At 38.9% G+C, this 17,675-nt stretch overlaps 1 protein-coding gene and 1 long non-coding RNA gene across 3 annotated transcripts in view; one reads left to right on the top strand and one right to left on the bottom strand.

Moving 5' to 3' along the window:
* LOC135417453 (uncharacterized) overlaps nt 1-12,720 on the top strand; it is a 46,759-nt gene extending 34,039 nt beyond the window's left edge. Inside the window, exons 4-5 of the long non-coding RNA XR_010432041.1 lie at nt 8,297-8,330; nt 12,170-12,720. This is a non-coding gene — a long non-coding RNA (uncharacterized LOC135417453). The remainder of the gene's footprint in view (nt 1-8,296; nt 8,331-12,169) is intronic.
* ARHGAP15 (Rho GTPase activating protein 15) overlaps nt 1-17,675 on the bottom strand; it is a 331,924-nt gene that overhangs the window by 20,547 nt on the left and 293,702 nt on the right. Inside the window, exon 13 of one of the 2 annotated variants that reach the window (XM_064661637.1) lies at nt 2,867-2,972. The exons of the other annotated variant lie outside the window; for it this stretch is intronic. Coding sequence (XP_064517707.1) covers nt 2,867-2,972 — 106 coding nt within the window. The remainder of the gene's footprint in view (nt 1-2,866; nt 2,973-17,675) is intronic. 2 annotated transcript variants of the gene reach the window in all.

The raw sequence follows: 17,675 nt of genomic DNA, 5'->3' as shown, positions 1-17,675 counted from the left end.
GGACCCTTTTGAAGTACATTTCACATTGTTATTTCTACTTGATCTGGACCTGCTCCTGTGGACTGGATTGCTGCAGAGGGGTTTAGGATAAGGTGAAGGTTGGATTCTTGTGCAGAGCTGTGTGTCAGTGAGACACGTGCTCTCATGTGCTGTATAAGTCACAGACTTACAAAGTCCCGTGGTTCAGGTCTGTATAGCCCTGTTCTGTTTGTCTGACAGGAAAGAAGAGGGTAGGAAAAGGATAGGAGAAAGAGGGGAATGCCAAGGAAATAGCATAGCTGTGGTCTTTCATCTTCTCTCAATCAGAACCAGTTCAACACTGGACAAGAACAGCCATCTCTACTAGCAAACACAGAAATTGAAGTAATATGCCTCAAATCAAGCCAGTTTAATTATTTTCCCAGCTAATCAGAAACTTTTGAATCTCCTTTGATTTGCCTGGAGAAAACCTTGTGACGTAAAGGGATGGTTCAAGTCCATGGTGAGATTGGCATGTTGTGCACATTGACATCAATCTTCTGAAGAGTATCCCTAAAAATAATATAATTCTACATTTTGTAACCTCTGCAAACTAGTTGTGTTTCCTGATTCAAACAAACACACATTGTCTATATTTGTATGATAACCATCATGTCATTACTACTTTATTCTTATTCTTAGTTTACTACTTTATTCTTATTTATGGAGCCACTTCATTCTTATTTATGGAGCCACGAGGCCAGTCAGACCTGTCTTTCACATCAAGAAATTCAAAATGGAAAATATAACTTTTATCTTGTTTGGGTTAGGGTTTTTTTTGTGTTTTCAGTATCTATTCTGCTGTTTCTTCCATATCAGTGGAGCCAAGCTTATGGAATAGCCCTGTCTTTTCCTGAGGATGTGTTTGAGGCAGAGAAGATGAGTGACCTTCTTCAGAGAGATCACACAATCGCTTCCCTAATGCTTAAACCCCCAAATGGCTCCAATATCACATCTTCCTGCCTTCCATCACTCTGTGCCACTGTGCCACATGGGTATACCTCTACAGTAAGAACTATTGATATTTTATTGATGGTGTTTTGGTGGGTTTATTTTCCTTTCGTTTCATTTTCTCCAAAAAGCCACCAGTGTTGGTCCAGTTTTGCCAGTTATTCTACACATCCACAGCAGGAAACAATTGCTGTCCCAAATAGATTATGTTCTAAAAAGCCAAGGCAGACAAAGGAAGCATTATCATCATTTTGTAAACAAGGAACCAAGGCACAGGGAGATTAAATGATTTACCCAAGGTCACCCAGAACATCCGGTCAAAGCCAAGAACTGAACCCACGTCTCCTGAGTCTCAATCAAGTGATTTAACTACGAGATCAAAGACTTATTGTGTATACCTGATATCTCTCCCCTAAGACATGGCAGCAAAACTTTTTTTCAGGTTAGGATCAATGCCACATAGAGTGCAGTAAATTTTGTATATGGCATATCTGTGCTGACAGCGTGTACCCACTTCTTGCTCTCAGGTTCTTCCCAGGAAATAATTTCCCTTATTATTCTTCCATTGACAGTAATAAATTATCATCCTTCTCTAGATAACCCGCTGAAGGAGAGAATGTGTGCACACAGTACATCAGATGAACACATAGAAAACTGTTTTTCTGCAAGGCCAAACTCAGTCATTTTATGGACTGTTTAAAATCCTTCCATTAGGATTAATGAAAAGGGGACATTCCCACAACTATATGGACTTCATTTTGCCATTTCAGCTGGAAGCTGCAACCCAAGATAAAGGATCTACATCTCTTATATGCATATGCCAGCAGAATGCAGCAGAAATGATCAGTATAAAGGCATCATTCATTATAAGCTCAGAGTAGTCTTTGATTTGGAGTCTTTATTACTCACTCACTGGGATCATTATATCATTCCTGGGATGAAATACTCCTCTGTGCACAGGGCCTTCATGAGGCCCAGATCCTATTTAGCCCCTTCAATTTTAGGGGTAGTTTGGCTGAAGAGTGACAGTAGAAAATGGGACTGGATAGTCCCAACAGCAGGGTAAGGGAGGAATAGCATCCTGCCCCTCACGTGTCCCTGTCTTGAGGTCTGATACTTCTGCCTGGTCATTCTGGAAGTCAAACAGCTGCAGGTGGGTTTCAGAGTGAGCATGTGGTCTACCTACATTTTTACTGTTAATACCATGAAACATGAGAATAAACCCAAGCTGAGCATGACATCCTGAGTTGAATTTTTGGGCTGAAATGTCTTGCAAAAAGAGCTAAATGAGGGTGGAAACCACAGAGGAATGATAAGGTGGAGCCTTACAGGGTCATTTATCTGCTTCTGTGGTATCTCAGGAACACCAGAAGAGCAAAGATGCTCTTCCAAATCTCCCTCGAGGGTTTCTTAAGGTGCTCTGTGTTGTCACAAGATTTCTTGTGAGGACAAGAGCTCATAATATATGTTCTTGAGTGAGGTTGTTTCTATCATCATGTGCCTCAACATAGCACAAGATCAATATAGAGGATTGAATAATATGTTGAAAATATGAACATCCAAAAGTCTGTTGCTGGAGAAAGTCAACCAAACAGGGGGAATGCAATAATGAAACGTTGCAGTTGCCCAGTTCTATGTACCTGTAACACCCAATGTATTTGGCTGGAAGGAAACAAAACTGTTCTGCTTTCTACTAGAGGAAAAATTCAGGCTTTTGCTTAGACATCCTGATTTCTTGTTCAGGAATAGGATATACATAGATACATAAATCATGCTTAGTTTTACCAAAGAACATAATTATCTTTAGTATTTTGGGTGACATTTCCAATTGGATTAGGACACCATGTACCGATTCCTTTTAAAATTATTGGTCTGTCTCTACCATGGTTCTACTTACTTCTTTAGATGTTCAAAAAGGATTTTCATTGTGTCATAGTTGGGTCTAGGCAGCTTTTTTACCAGGCTCCTTATGGATTTGATGCGACTGGTATTGTCCTGGATTTCTAAGGGAAAAAAATAAAGAGAGAAAATAACCACTTGAGTGCCAAATTAGGATGTTGCTTTGCACAGTGTCCTAGCTGGTAACTGAGCAAGAAAAGTCGTCATTAATATCTGGTTAAAACCAGACTATTTGATACCTTCTGTCACTTTAACAGGGTGCAAGAGTAGTTTACAAGGATTTAAAATTCTCTCTTAACCTTAAGGAAGCATTTTCTGGTTCACAGAAAAATATTTTTATAATTTTCATTTATTTTATTGGATTATTAGACTGTCATCCTAAGCTAAAATACTGCCAAGTAGTAAGGGACCCATATCTTAAATGGAATTCCTCTTTGGAATTATATTTGTCCAGTGGTGAAGCTTCTGCGATCAATGCACTTCCCGGGTAGTCCTTGTTGTCCTTTTTTCCTCATCATAATTAATTCCACTATATTTATGGATCTCTGTCCTTAACAGCCCATCATGTTTGGAAACATAAAATAATTTACTGTTGTTTTTAGTAGTTCTTCTTGGTGAACAATTATTTCAAGAAACTGTTCCACTGTAGCTATTTTCTCGCACCTGTAACATCTCACAACTGGAATTTCTGCAGGAAACCATTTGTGTTTCAAACTTATGACCAGTAATAAAGAATGCAGCACTAAGGGCTTTGATATCTCTTTTTGAGGTGATGAGAACGTTTCTATCCTTTTTGCTAAGATATACCTTCCTGTTTTACCATGATTTGTGGTTTCGTGGGAAAGGTTTGACCAACATTTTCATCGATCCGTGTAAGATGTTGCAACTAAATTAAAGTCATGTACAACTGTGCTTTCATTTAGGAACAGATTAGATAAGGTACTGGTAGGTCTGACGTAGGGAAAACATCTTGCATGTTACATGCCCTAGATAACCTGAGAATACTTTTCTGATCTTATCTATGATTTAATTATCACCTATCATTCTTCGTATATGTTCCTCTTTAATATTCATATTACCCTAGCACCCAGAGATCTCAGTTAGGATTAAATCCCAGTTGCAGTAGGTGCTGCATAAGCATATGTGGTGATTACTGCCTTGATTTAGATTTCACCACAAAAAAAGTTTCAAGCACAAATTTTCCCACAATCTTAATTTAAAAATTAAAATTGCTAGGAAAATATTCCTTCCTCAGCATGTATTACTAATTCCTGTTGAGATTAATATTTCATACATACAGATATAGATGTATATATCCATACTGTTTATAATTTTAACATTTATATAGATGTGGAAGAGAAAGAGTTTAAAGTAGGTAGTGCATAGGTATTTTTTTCTAGTTAAAATAACCCAAAATTTTCTTATGGATTTATTCTATATGAAGTCACACAATGGATAACAGTGATAATGAAGTTAAACACAAATAAAGAACACACTTTCTGTGTATTACTCTCTTGTTCTAGTTTGACCTATAAAGAACCTTAACCTCTGAACAGCACAACCTCTCACAGTCTTGCAAACCAGTCACCCCTTCAGGTTTTCTGCCATTAGTGCTGTTCATTTTGCCCAGTGGAAACATAAATGAATATATGAAAATTATATAAAATTTGTAGAAGTGAATTTATTGCAGGAAGAGGGTGCAAATTCTCCTTTTGTGCTTTTTGGTGTGTATACATAAAACCACAGAGTCATTTGGTCAGAAAAGACCTCAAAGATCATCAAGTCCAACTACTGTCCCAGCACTGCCAAGGCCTCCACTAACCCATGTCCCCAGGTGCCACATCTACACAGCTTTTAAATCCCTGCAGGAATGGGGACTCCACTGCTGCCCTAGGCAGCTGTGCCAATGCTTAGCAATCCCTTTAATGAAGGAATCGTTACTAATACCCAACTAAACTTCCTGGAACTGCTTGAGACCATTTCCTTTCGTTCTGTCACTTGTTAACTGGGAGAAGAGAAAGACCTCCACCTTTCTACAACCTCCTTTCAGGTAGTTATAGAGAGAGAATAAGGTCCCTCCTGAGCCTCCTTTTCTCCAGGCTAAACACCCCCATCTCCCTCAGCTGCTCCTCCTCATCAGACTTGTGCTCCAGACCCTTCCCTAGTTCTGTTGCCCTTCTCTGGACACGCTGTGACGCATTAAGACACGATATGACCACACTAGATTAGTTATATTTATGTTGGGGTTGTCCTGCCTTTACTGCAACCTCTCAAATGCAGGTTCTCAACTAGTTTATCTTTTGATTCTGGTTTTTTATTTTTTTTAATGGACTTGAGGGGAACTGAGACACAGAGGTAAGGACAAAGCAGAAGGAAGGGCTCACTGTTCCTCTGTTGCAGAGTACTTACAAGGAAATGTCATACATTAAAACTTTATTGTGCTCTCTTGAAGGAATTGACTCTGCTCTCTGCTGATTAACACAGATACCAACTTGGTAACCACCTTCCTTACAGAAACAGCTGCTTAAAGAGGCTGCACTTCTTTATGAGGTGTATTTGTAAAAGAAATGAAATATAAAAGAGCAGTATTAATTTACAAAGAAGTTATTTATTGAGAGAATGGGAAGTCTAGAAAGCTTTGTTTTAGGGCTTACTGTACCAAAATCATCAACACTGGTACACAGGAGATATTTAGGTAGGCACTAAAGCACAAAAATGGTAGAAATTTTGCATAAAATTACGCTGTGAATTGGTCTATTTGTTAATTGTTAGTCTATTGTGAAAGAAGAAAAAACAGGCAACATGTGGTAACTTTAGTCAGCATTTCTGAACTGGGAATGATAAACACCTCTGCCTGGCTCTGGCATTTATCAGTACTGAGATATTATTACCACATAGAGTCACAGCATGGTTACTGTTATCATCAAAAAAAAAGAGCCAGCTAATCTTAATGGTTTGTAAAGCCGTTACCTGCACTGGTCTGACATTTATCATGATCATTTTACCACATGAGTCCTACATTGCAAAGGTATTTTATCTGGAAGGGACATCACTATGAATTATTATTTGCAGCTAGGTAGAAAATTGTATGTTGTAGATACCTTTTCTCATTATAAATCACAGTCACATTTCACCATTTCCCACACAAAGCTGCTGAGCCCAGGCTTTTTGCCATAACACTTAGTCTCGCTCCCTTTTATAGTTCCATGAAAATATTGGGTACTCTTTCATTAAAATGGTTGATATTGGTGGGTTTTTTTAAATGCTCTATACACGCTTGATTTTTCTCTAGTATAAAAGAATTTGTTTTTCCACTTGAGAAGCTGAAGAGGATAAACTGTTCATTTTTTTTATTAAAGCATACTCTCGCTTCAGTTTTTGTGGCTGGGCTTGTCTTTACTCTTGACCTTGTTGATGGAATATTTAACAGATCAGATGCAAGATCTTATGTTTCATTTGCAATACCTATGTATTCGCTTTATTTCTGTAAAGTCTTCAGTTCCACTTTCCTAGGAATTTTCTGCTTTCAGATTCCTAAGTGGAAAGATTTTTTAAAAATTTTTTTTTTTGAGGTTTTTCCCTTTACCATGCACAAATGAAGGGAAGAAATCTTTAAATGAGGATTTTTACAAATAGGTGGGAAAAAGTTATCCCCTTCCTTGTGCTGTATCATGAAGCCTAGCAATGCAGTGTGAAAAGGAAGGAAAACACTCTGAACAGCTGTTAAATTCTCCAGATAAGTCTAGCAAATGAAGCAGAGCAGTTGTGATAAAAAGAAACAGTATTGGTTTTAATTATATTCTTTTTATTGTGAAAATTGGTGAAAATCTGAGGAAAAAAAATCCCATTTTGGAAAGTTAGACTCTCTTTTCCCTGTGAAGATTTTGGAAGGAAAAGTCATCATAATCACATATATCAAATAAAGAATGAGAGGAGGGTTAATACTTTTTGCATTTTTTGGGGAAATTATGGGAGTCTTAGGGGATAATTTCAGCAGATCAGGATACTCTGAAGTGAATCGCAGATGGTTTTTCTGTGTAAAAGAATCATAGAAAATATATTTAGAATTTGGGTTACTGTCTTTATAAATAGGGCTGGCTCCCTTTAACAGAGCAAAACTGTGGAGATGCTCTCTTGTTTATATTTAAATGAAGAATGCATTGAAAAAAAATAACCCTTCTTACTATTATATAAGCTCTTTTGTAAATGAGCTTTGGATAAACATTTGAGCACGGAAGAAAACATGATGTGTCTGTAACATTAACAGTGGCTGGGTAAAAATGAATGAAGAAAGTAACCTTTAGCACTCGTGCCCATAAAGAATACTTAAGCGAATCCCACCGAATCTTTCTTTTAATCATTAATTTTAAATGGACATAGATGTTTACAACAAGCCACTTTGTTTCAGAACAGGAAGTCCAGGGTTTATCTCCAATAACTCACGTTGGTTAGGAAGGAATGGATGTCTCTAACCTGACATGCATTCATTATTTTGTAAGGTACTGGGGTCTGACCCATGACCCTCCTCAGACCTGCTGCATTATTCATGTCCAACTTACTTTGTATAGTTTTACTATAGCACCCATTTCCCTTTTTCCAGGCATTTCGGTGTCTTGTGCATGTTTAATGTTAAACGGCATTTATGCCTCACATTAATGCCTAATTTTATCACAAGCCAAGGCTTCTTTTTATGCTTTCGAGCCTCACGGCTGAACTGCTGAAAAAACCCAGTGATTTATGATTCTGCATAAAATATCAAACTATTGATCTGCTGCCTTTTGTTGTTGGTGTTTTTTTTGGGCACGGTTTTCTGTGATTTTCTTACATGCTCTTCTCACCTTGTTTTGTTTTTTTGGATAAGATTTCTGCTGTGGTTAAAACGTCACACACTGTTGCTACAGCAAAATCTGCCTGCCAAGAGTTTTTCCAACAATTCGCGACTGATTCGGCTGCCGAGAGAAAGATGGGTCTTGTCTGGGGCTTTTTTTGGGGGGAGGAGGGGGGGTGTTGTTTATTTCATCTATTTATTTATTTTTTTTTAGTCTGAATGGGGTGGTTTAGGTGGATTTTTGAGTGCTAATGAAATTGTGAGACTTATGGTGCTGGCTACAGCCAGCCGGAGTGTGGGCAGACGCTCTGTGAGCTTCCCCACTGTGCTGCTGTGCAAGCATCCCCGCTGTTATGTTTGCTATAGTTTTAATGTCTGTGAAAAATTCCTGATGCAACTAAATTATGTTCTGCCCTCTTGTTTGTATAAATAAACACCCGACTTAGCCAATTCATCTTGCTCTTGCCCATTTTAGAAGCTTGCTCTGTCACACAATGCTTAACCCCGGTCCTTGATAGCTTTGGTGTTATCAGGGAATGAAAACTTGCTCAAAAGGGAGTGCTCTGTTGGCTTGATTTTTTTTTTTTTTTTTTCTCCCAGGCACATCAACTCCCCAAAACTCTGCTTTCATTTGGTAAGTGTTCATATTCTGGAAGTCATGCTGGCTAAAATACACAGTTTTTTATGTATAAATATATAGATCACTTATTCATATCACTTTTAATGTCAGGATATTTTAATGTTGCTGCATGCAGCATAAAAGTCCCAATTTTAATCACTCTCAGTACACTATGGCAATCCTCTGCTGCAGATATATTGTAAAATATTTCCTTGTTTAAAAAAAAATCTATAAGAAGTGTTCAAACTAACTAATATTTGCTATAAGGAAAATAAGCAATTTGTGATCCAAATTGATTTACTTTTTATTCATGCCTCAGAATTAGATCTTGCAAAAGAAAATGAGAATTGGGTGAAAACTGTCTATCTGGGCAACTGATGAATTCATACTATGTGATATAAAGTGGAATTTGCAATGAATATTCATACAACTTTTGTGATCCATTAGCAAGACCCAAGACAATGAGTTTGCAACTCAGTCCCATTTAACAAAAATATATGTGAAATTAATGGAAAAAAACAGCACTTAGAAAAGTTAAACTTTAATGTATCAAACTCCAGGTGCCAGAGTTTGAGGGAAATAACCAATAATAGTCATTTTTTACATATTTGATGGGACTGATTATGCAATGTGCAACTCTAAATGGCTTATAGCACATTGTAGCATGGTTCCATCCCATTGGCTACAGTAGGGTGCAGGCAGATGGATGACAGTGACAAGGAGAGAAGTGCTTTTGCTTAGCCGTGCGTTAAGATGCCATCCAGAAGCTCTGTGCACTGCAGACACTTCATTAGGATGCCAGGATAATGGTAAACTACCACTCAGAGTGACACCCCATTTCCTGCTTACTGAGCTCTCCAACCTCGGCAGATGTCAACAATCTCACAGTGCTACAGAGCAGACCTAACTTTCCAGGCACTTTGACTCCAATTTTTTTCCCTTAACAGTGCCATACATTACATGCAATATGTAACAGCAAGTACCAAACAGAAAACAAAATTTGCTGCCCTAATTATAACAAAGCAGCATCTGACTTAGGTACTGCATGCCCAGCGTACATACAACTGGTTAGGCAGCAGCAAAGGGGAATGATCCTTGTCAGTCCATTTTGGGGGTTAATTAGACTTAGGACTTTGATAGCTAATGGGTAGTCTGATCCCGACTGAACCGATTGTGCTTCACTGCTAACTTCTACCACGCGCAGGAAAAACATGATGTGCTCTTTTTCTGGTATTTCATCCACTGCAAGAGCCTTGTGCGGGGTTTTCTGTGCAGAAAGAGCAGACTTGAGCATCTGGATGGTGTGATATTTTTCTCTGCAAATGCACAACTCGAGGCTGTAACGCACCTCCCCAACAGCAGTTAAAGCCAGCAGAGAGGCTGAGCTACAAGATCTGACCTACACTCCTTTCCACACACAGATAGTTGCTCACACTTTCAAAAAATGTCTTCAAGGACACAAACAGTATCCATCAGGTCATTATTTCTAATTTAATTTAATTTCTTGAACCTATCGGTGTGTGATTATGTTTTAAAAATCACAAATCCTGTTTATTCTGTATATAGGTATTTTTCTCTCTCTTTGTTTTGGTCAAAGAGGTGACTTGGTGGTTGTGCTGTGTCCTACCACAGCAGTGGCCCACCTCTACTTATTTTTGTTGTGTGAAGTGGTGGAAGCATGACAGGACATCACTGCCAGCTCCTAAAATCCCTGCTTCCCCCTCCTTCATCGCCTCTCCTTGCCCCCATTGAAGATGCGCTTTTATTGGCATCCCTCTGATCCTCACCCATAATCTCCAGACTGCCATGTCATTGAAGACCTGGGAATGGACAGCGATTCAGGGAGAGAGAAAACCTGGAGCGAGGTGGAAGGATGCAAGGGGATGAGGTGGCAAAGCATTTCTCAGCTTTCACCTTACATGAAAATTAGGACGCTGAATAGGAACTGTCCCAGAACAATCACAAAGTCGGGGCCGTATCACATTTATTCAGCTGTTGTCTGTTTTCCCCAGGCAAAATTCCCACCAAAGGTGTCAAACACACTCTGACTTTGCTCTCTGTGAACTGCAGAGCCCTTGGCATTGCTGTGGAGAGAAGGGATTGGGCCCCCTGTCAATACGCCAGGAAAGATCCCAGGAAGAGTGAAAACTGGAGATATGTTTTAGGTGGTTAAACTGCAAATTTATACACTTAAAAAGAGACTTTTAAAATATGCTGGAAATAATTTTTTGCATATGCATTCTGGTATTTTTGATCTGCTCTGCCTAACCTTTAGTATATTAACCTCCAGCAAAAGAAGGAAGCAAGGAAGTTCATTTCTCAGCTGACCCATATGAAGGGGTTAAAAGGATTCAATATTTTTAGTAGTCAAAGAAAAGCATACATTTTACTTTTCCTTTTTTTTTTTTCTAACATTTAAAAAAAAAAAAGTAAACAGCATCTCCCCAAGGGAGATTTAGATTTGAAGACTGTTCATTATATCATTTGAATAAGACTAGACCTGGCCTTTTGACTTTGAACCACTACCAAATTTCAGGCTGTGAGGAAATTGTTCTACATTTCCTGACAAATTGAGTTAAGCAGACATTAAGTGGGCTTTAAGAAAACAAATGGCCATCTTTATCACAGGTGGACACTGATGGCTTAATGGGGCCTGGGCTGATTGTATCACTTCTAATGGCTTGACGGGAAGCATTAGGGTTTTTGCATAAAGAACTGGCATTGCGAACCCTGCTAACACAGACCTGTCAAGCGTTCTGTATCCCTTTGTGCATGGAAGCAGATGTTTGTATGTATACTATGAACTGGCATTAGAGCAAGCGACAGATGCCTGTATGAATGCCAGGTTTGTGAATTTTTACAGCAGGAGCATGTTCTGAGGAAGTGCAGCCCTGCCCTCTATCATAGGTAATTCCCAGTGGAACTTGCTAAATCCCAGCTATGTTTTCATTATTTGGTTTTCCTAGCAACTGGATGAATGTGTCTGTCCTGAAAATGCGAGCGATGAGAGCGCTACCAAATTCTTACAAATTCGCAGGAGCGAGGGCTGGTTTGAAGTTATTATTTTCTGCAATTTCCTTTTGCACCATGTAATCTAACCCAACCTTTCTCAGAGGGGAAAGTGGTATTATAGCTATATAATTAAAACTTGCATTAATGCTAGCCGGTGAACCGTTCTCCCCCCCTCCTCCTCCTCCTGCCCCCCACCCCCACAAAAAAAAAAAAACCAAAAAACAAAAAAAGGGAGAAATGCAGAATTCGATACACGGCGTTTTCGCCGCCTTCCACATTCACAACTTGCACTATAGTTGTCTGTCAACAATACGAACAGGTAGCTCGCAGTCCATTAAACAAACACAGTGCCCCCCTCACTTTTATTTGACATTTTATTTGGCTGTGACAAATGAGCAGCAGTTGGATTATAACATAATTTGTCTTGTCTTTATTACCAGCACAAAGGACACCATTCATTAATTATTCTGCCGTTGCAGCTTAACACTAACTGGAAAGGTCCCTCTTCGGACAGATGGCGGGGACGATGTTATTTATATCAATCAGCCAAAATCCTCAACAAGGATTACTGTTCCTGAGACTACAATGATTTATTTCTTTTTACCTCACCCTCCCTCAACCCCCTTCTGCTTTCAGAGATTTCTCTATAAAAATGAAATTTGATGGGAATCTTAAAGCAAAGCCATATTTAACCTGTTAGCTTGCAAAACAACATGCATGCTACATCAGTTTAACTACATGATATTAGTTGCATATTTTGAATTGTTTCAGCTTTTTTTTTCTTTTTTTTTTTTTCTTTTTTTTCCCCCTTTTTTTTTTTTTTTTGATCTTCGACTCCACAGAAAAGATTAACCAAGGGTCTCGGAGCAGCAAGTTCAGCAAAAGTTTGCCTTTTCTGTAACACCATACTGCTGTTGTCCCCAGGGACCACCGGGATCAGGAAATAGTGCCAGCTGTCAGGATTTCTGTCTCTGATAAGATGAGATGACCCACCTTATTACACAGGGACCAGCAGTAGACCCTTCTGCGAGATGAACTCGGATGTTTATTAAAACTCCAGGCTAAACTGAGGGTCAAATCATACAGGAGACAGATGCTCATCAATTCCTGCTGGATGCAAGTCTTTATTCGGTATCAAGGGGTGGAGGGATTTTACCTAACTTGTTCTGTCGTGTTAACGATCCTGCCCAACGCGTGATCAAACAGTAATCATTGCCACCGTTCTAATCCAGATGTAAAAATCATCTGAGCATCGCTTACAGGGGCTCAGCAATGCTGCCCTGCCTTGCACACAGCCATCCACATGGATATTTATATCACACCAGGACTGAGGCATTTAAAGTTTTATCCAAGTTGCACATGCTGCTAATAAAGACTAAAATACAGAAACTTTCATTGTCTGAAGAAATTATTGGTATAACCTTGGTGTCCTGATTAGTTTGCAAATATTAAAAGTCCCATCAAGACAAATATCAGCAACATGCAAATACCCTTGCAGGTTGTGATTAAGATTTTAAATGTATCCTTTTGCTTTTAGTTAATGAAAAACAAAGTCTTGGAGGATCTAAGTTGTAATTTATTAAACATGAAAGGCTCCTTGATGAAATATAGAAATGAGATATATTTTGCATTTCAAAGATTTAAGCTGACAACTTACTTGCATGCAAATAAGAGCAAGATTTGTAAAAATATTTGAAAAGAAATTATTCCTGAATGTACTTATTACAATAATGTGGCATGTAGATAAGAGAAACACACAGCATTAAAAGACATTCATTTCTCCAAAGTCTTAAAATTAGCTTCTTTCTGCCATTGTGTATTAATGTTCTTCTTCAGGAATGCAGCATATTAAAGAACTGAACAGAATTAGTAATAAATTTGTTAATTACAAATTTAAGCAACACAACTGTGTTGTTTTCCCAATATGTTTTTTTTCAAAAGCAGAATTGCTAATGCATTTTAATCATTTATGTATAAACATTTGAAGATAAAATATTCTGAAGTTTATCAATTTCAAGAGCTGTTTATTTGCTGGCAAAATAGGGCATGTTATACAACATATATCTTATCATTTTTGCTCATCAAATCCCCATTTGCTGAATGCAAATTTCTCTGGTCTAAGTGCTCTTGCACCTCAATTTAAATGAATAATAGGATAGACTCTATTAAAATCGGTTTAAGGTTGCCATGGGTGACATATCAGTAGGGTTAAAATGAGAAAAAAGGTCACAGAGGCAGTCCTTACAACCTGTTTTTTTTATTATTATTATAATGAAGCATATGTAAGTATCTATGTAGGTTTAAATGACAACATATTGATATTGTAGACAATACTTAGTTTGGGGGTCTTTTTCTATTTTTTTTTTTTTTTTAGGCAGCTTAGTCCACACTAAATAAATGTGAAATTATAGTGTCATCAATAACTCTGGGAATGGATTCAGTTGCACTGAAAATTAGAGAGTGCAATAACACTGTAGACTGACAGATTGTGGATTTGTAGAAATAACAGAGAACTCAGAAAAAGCCTGTACTTTTGCTGCGGCAAATCCTTCATTTCAAGGAACTAGCAAGGTACTGTAATCATATTAACAAAGCAGCCAGAAACTATACCCAAACACCTCATTTAAGAAGAATTTGGAGTCTTCAGCTAACCTGATTTATGGGATTATGCATGCAGTTATTTGATAAGTATTGAAAATACTACCACTTCACACTGAAGCCTTCCTTGATCTATCTTTTTGTGTCTGTGTCATAGTCTTATCCTGTTTAAAGCTTAAAAAATACTGCTTCTGACTGTTCTAAAGACTTAGAGAATAAAGTAAAATCACAACTTTCCTGAATTTTCTTTTTGATCCTTTAAAAGTCAAATTTATTTATTTTAGTGGTCCCCTTATTACTCACTTTTTTTTTTTTAATATTATGCATGATTTTCACTTGGCTTTCACAGACTCAGATTTTTGATATGAGGAAGCATTATATTTCCTCTTTTTTTTTTTTTTTTTTTTTTTTTAACCTACAACAAGAAGAAAAATCTCCTTATTTGCTAAGGTTACAGCGTTAGTTTAATTTTCATAGGAGCAGTGGAATATTTTGAAGTGAGTAACATTTACCAAGTCATTAGTTTTATGCAAACTAGGGAGGAAGATGAAAGAAAAAAAATTATCAATTATTTATAGATTGTTAAAATGTATCGTCGTGCAGTGCTACTGTATAGAAATGACAATTAGCCAAACTTACCTTCTATAATTAATAATGCATATATTATGCTCTTTGGGCAACTAATCACCAGTCCTACAAATTTGTTTGACACTGATGAAGATACCTAGCACACGCACGGGTTAAAACAGGGAAGGCAGAACAATGTTCTCCCATTAAGGAATGGCCAGCTGGAACAGGCTTTCAGCTATTTCAGCGCTCCTTAAACTCACGCCGTGCTTCCAGTTGACAAAATGGTGGTGGTCCTACCCAAGCGCTTTGACAACCTGATTGGCACATGTGAAATTAAAATCCAAAGGCTCCTAACGGGAAAGGTCTCCCAAACTGGCGGTTTGACTGATACACTGAAAGCAACCCACCGCATTTATCACCCTCTGCCTCGGCTCGAAAACTTCGGAAGACGGCAACAGCAGTGCTCCTTATGTCCAAGCTACTGGCCAGGCAGGCGCGGATCAGCAGGCCACGCTGCGCAACCTGTTTCCCCGGCGGTACAGATTTGGAACCGGCAGATATAGCTCGCGAGGGGCAGCCGCTCCATTCGCACCTATCAAAACAACAGGCAGGGCTGCCACGCGTGCCGGGAGAGGAGCGGGGCGGGCGGGAGGCAGCCCCACCGCGGGTGTGAAGGGACGGAGGGAGCACCGCGCCGCACTCCGGCACCATGGGGCCAAGGTGGGCCAGCGCTCGCGGCCAGGTGGCTTCGTCGTACCCACCAACCTGTTTTTCTCCTCTGCATCCTCCTCCTTATGCATCGTTTTTCACTTGAAACTGTTTTTTTTTATTTTATTCCTTTGAAAAGTGGGGGGTTTTGTGTTGGTTTTTTGGGGTTTTTTTTGCTTGTTTTTTTTTTTTCCTTTTAGTTATATTTTTCCCCTTTCAAAATTTGCTCTCGTGGTACGCCCATTAGTGCCAGGTCTCTCACTGAAACGTCAGTCATCGCCATCCTCTTTTTTGTGGGTTCCTAAGAGCATCCTTATGGCAGTTGTGGTGGGATTCAGCCACTTAGATGCTGGCAGCTAACCATGTCAGGGAGTTACCCTGTTGTATCCACATTATTCCTCCAACCGTGCCAAGAAGTGAGGAGCTTCTGGGACACTTCATGCAGTGTCTCAGGTGCTCTAAGGCATATTAAATGGCCCTAGATGGATCATAGTAAATAGATTTACCTGATGCAGCTGATTATTTATTCATTTAGAGGTTGTATCTGCAGGCTGGTCACCCAGCTCACTCCCTTTTGCTCTCAGAGGTGGCTCGCGCTCTATCCTTGACATTGGATTCTACTACCAAAGGGTTGTGTAAGGGGCATGAAGAATTTGGGTGCTCACAGGGAAAGTTGTCCCAGCACATCTTGGCAATAATCTCTCATTATGGAAATATTTGGATCTATAACTACAGATCTTTCAATCTATAGGGTTCAGCTGATCCCATGACTATGGAATCCTTGGGTATGAATCAGGTCCATGATGAAAAGACCAGGTAAATCATAATTTTGTGTTCACTTCACTGTGTCCCACTAATTCTACAGCACAATTTTCAAGGGAAGATCCCCTTTGCAAAACCAAATGGTTCCCACCTTGTTTTAAGCCCCGGTAAGGATTTGTTAAAAGCTCTGATCACTGTCTACCTGTTAACACACAGAATACTAAAGAGCCCTCCACACTCACAGGGGGCAGTATGGAATTATTATTATTTTTTTATTTGTGATAAGCATACTATCTGTAATAATTTATGGACATTCTTGAATTTATAAATATCAAGGCTTTGCCAAATATTTTAAATGTCCCTCCATGGCAAATTGTCTTTAAATACTGGCAGTTTTTTCTTTTTAACATTTACTTGTGGACCAGAAACACTTGCAGTCTATTGCCCCTGGCCTTCTGTGAGAATGTTAGTTAGCAATGCTCATAAAAACTCAATTCATCAATGTGAACATAATTTGCTATGAACAGAAAGCTCACAAAAGGGTGAATTTGTCAGATAGACAGGTGGCCTGAGATCTCTCCCTGATACTGAACGATATGAATAATAGATTCTGGTAAATGTATGCCAAGACTTGAGCTGTAAACACAGCTGCCTCCATTCCCTTCCAGAATAACAGCTTCGAGAACGAAAGCACAGGAACCACAGTTCCACCTGAGGACTAAGCCTGTGCATGTACACACACACACACACAAACACACGCACACTCACACTCACACACACACACACACAAATGCAACGTACTTGCAGTCTCACAAAGAAAACAATCCCAGAAAAAGGACAGAGCCCTTTCCAGCTCCTTTCGCAGACCCTTGCTCTGAGCGGATTTTAACATGTGTGGAGAGCAGAAGGAGGGAATAATAGAAAACATTTAAAATATATTTTAAAATATCTGCAGTCACAGAAATAAATCTTTCTGTGATCCAAAGGAAAAAAAAAAAAAACAAAACCAAACCCTCAGCTGGCTTTTGTAGGTAAAAGATCCAGACGTAAGATGGGGAAAAAAGCATCATAATGTCACAGCTGAACATGTATAAAATAAAATTGTAGAGCTTTTTTGCTTTGATACTACTTCCAAAAATTAGTTAACTGTAATGATCCCTGCTAAACCTGTAAAATGTTGGGGATTTTTTTTGTTGCAGGTTATTGGTATTTATTTCTACTGCATTCAGTTTTATCTGGGTTTTTAGGCTTAAATCATTAATTACTGTCCATGGACTAGGATAGAAACATATTATATGCGCAAAAATGACCTTTCAGCTTTCCTATTGAACAGCTCTCTGCTGGATGGTTGCCCAACATAACTTCAGAGCAGGCTGAAGGCTGTTCCAGGCAATCCCAACGACCGGTGGTACAAAAGGGTCGCTGTAATGTTTGGAGACCAATGGGAAGGACCTAATCCCAGGTCAGGCTTCTCTGGCAGCATCATATGGGTGGGAGGAAAAGAACCACAGGACAGTGACTTTTTGTTGCTGAAAAAAACCAAGTCTTAAAAAGGGGCTCATTTTGGGGCCAGCCACGTCCATTCTGAGATCATCTGAAGCAGTTGACTTTGAAGGGCAGAAGTGGAATGTATTGCAGGAGAGAATGGCTGGCTGAAGTCCTTGTTTTGGATTATCAAACTCTCTTATTTTTGCAGTTCTAGCTGAGGGC

Source organism: Pseudopipra pipra, chromosome 7, assembly GCF_036250125.1.
Source record: "Pseudopipra pipra isolate bDixPip1 chromosome 7, bDixPip1.hap1, whole genome shotgun sequence".
In the NCBI taxonomy this organism is placed as follows: Eukaryota; Metazoa; Chordata; class Aves; order Passeriformes; family Pipridae; genus Pseudopipra; species Pseudopipra pipra.
The sequence above is the reverse complement of the archived record's forward strand: the minus strand, read 5'-3'. Positions and strand labels throughout refer to the sequence as shown.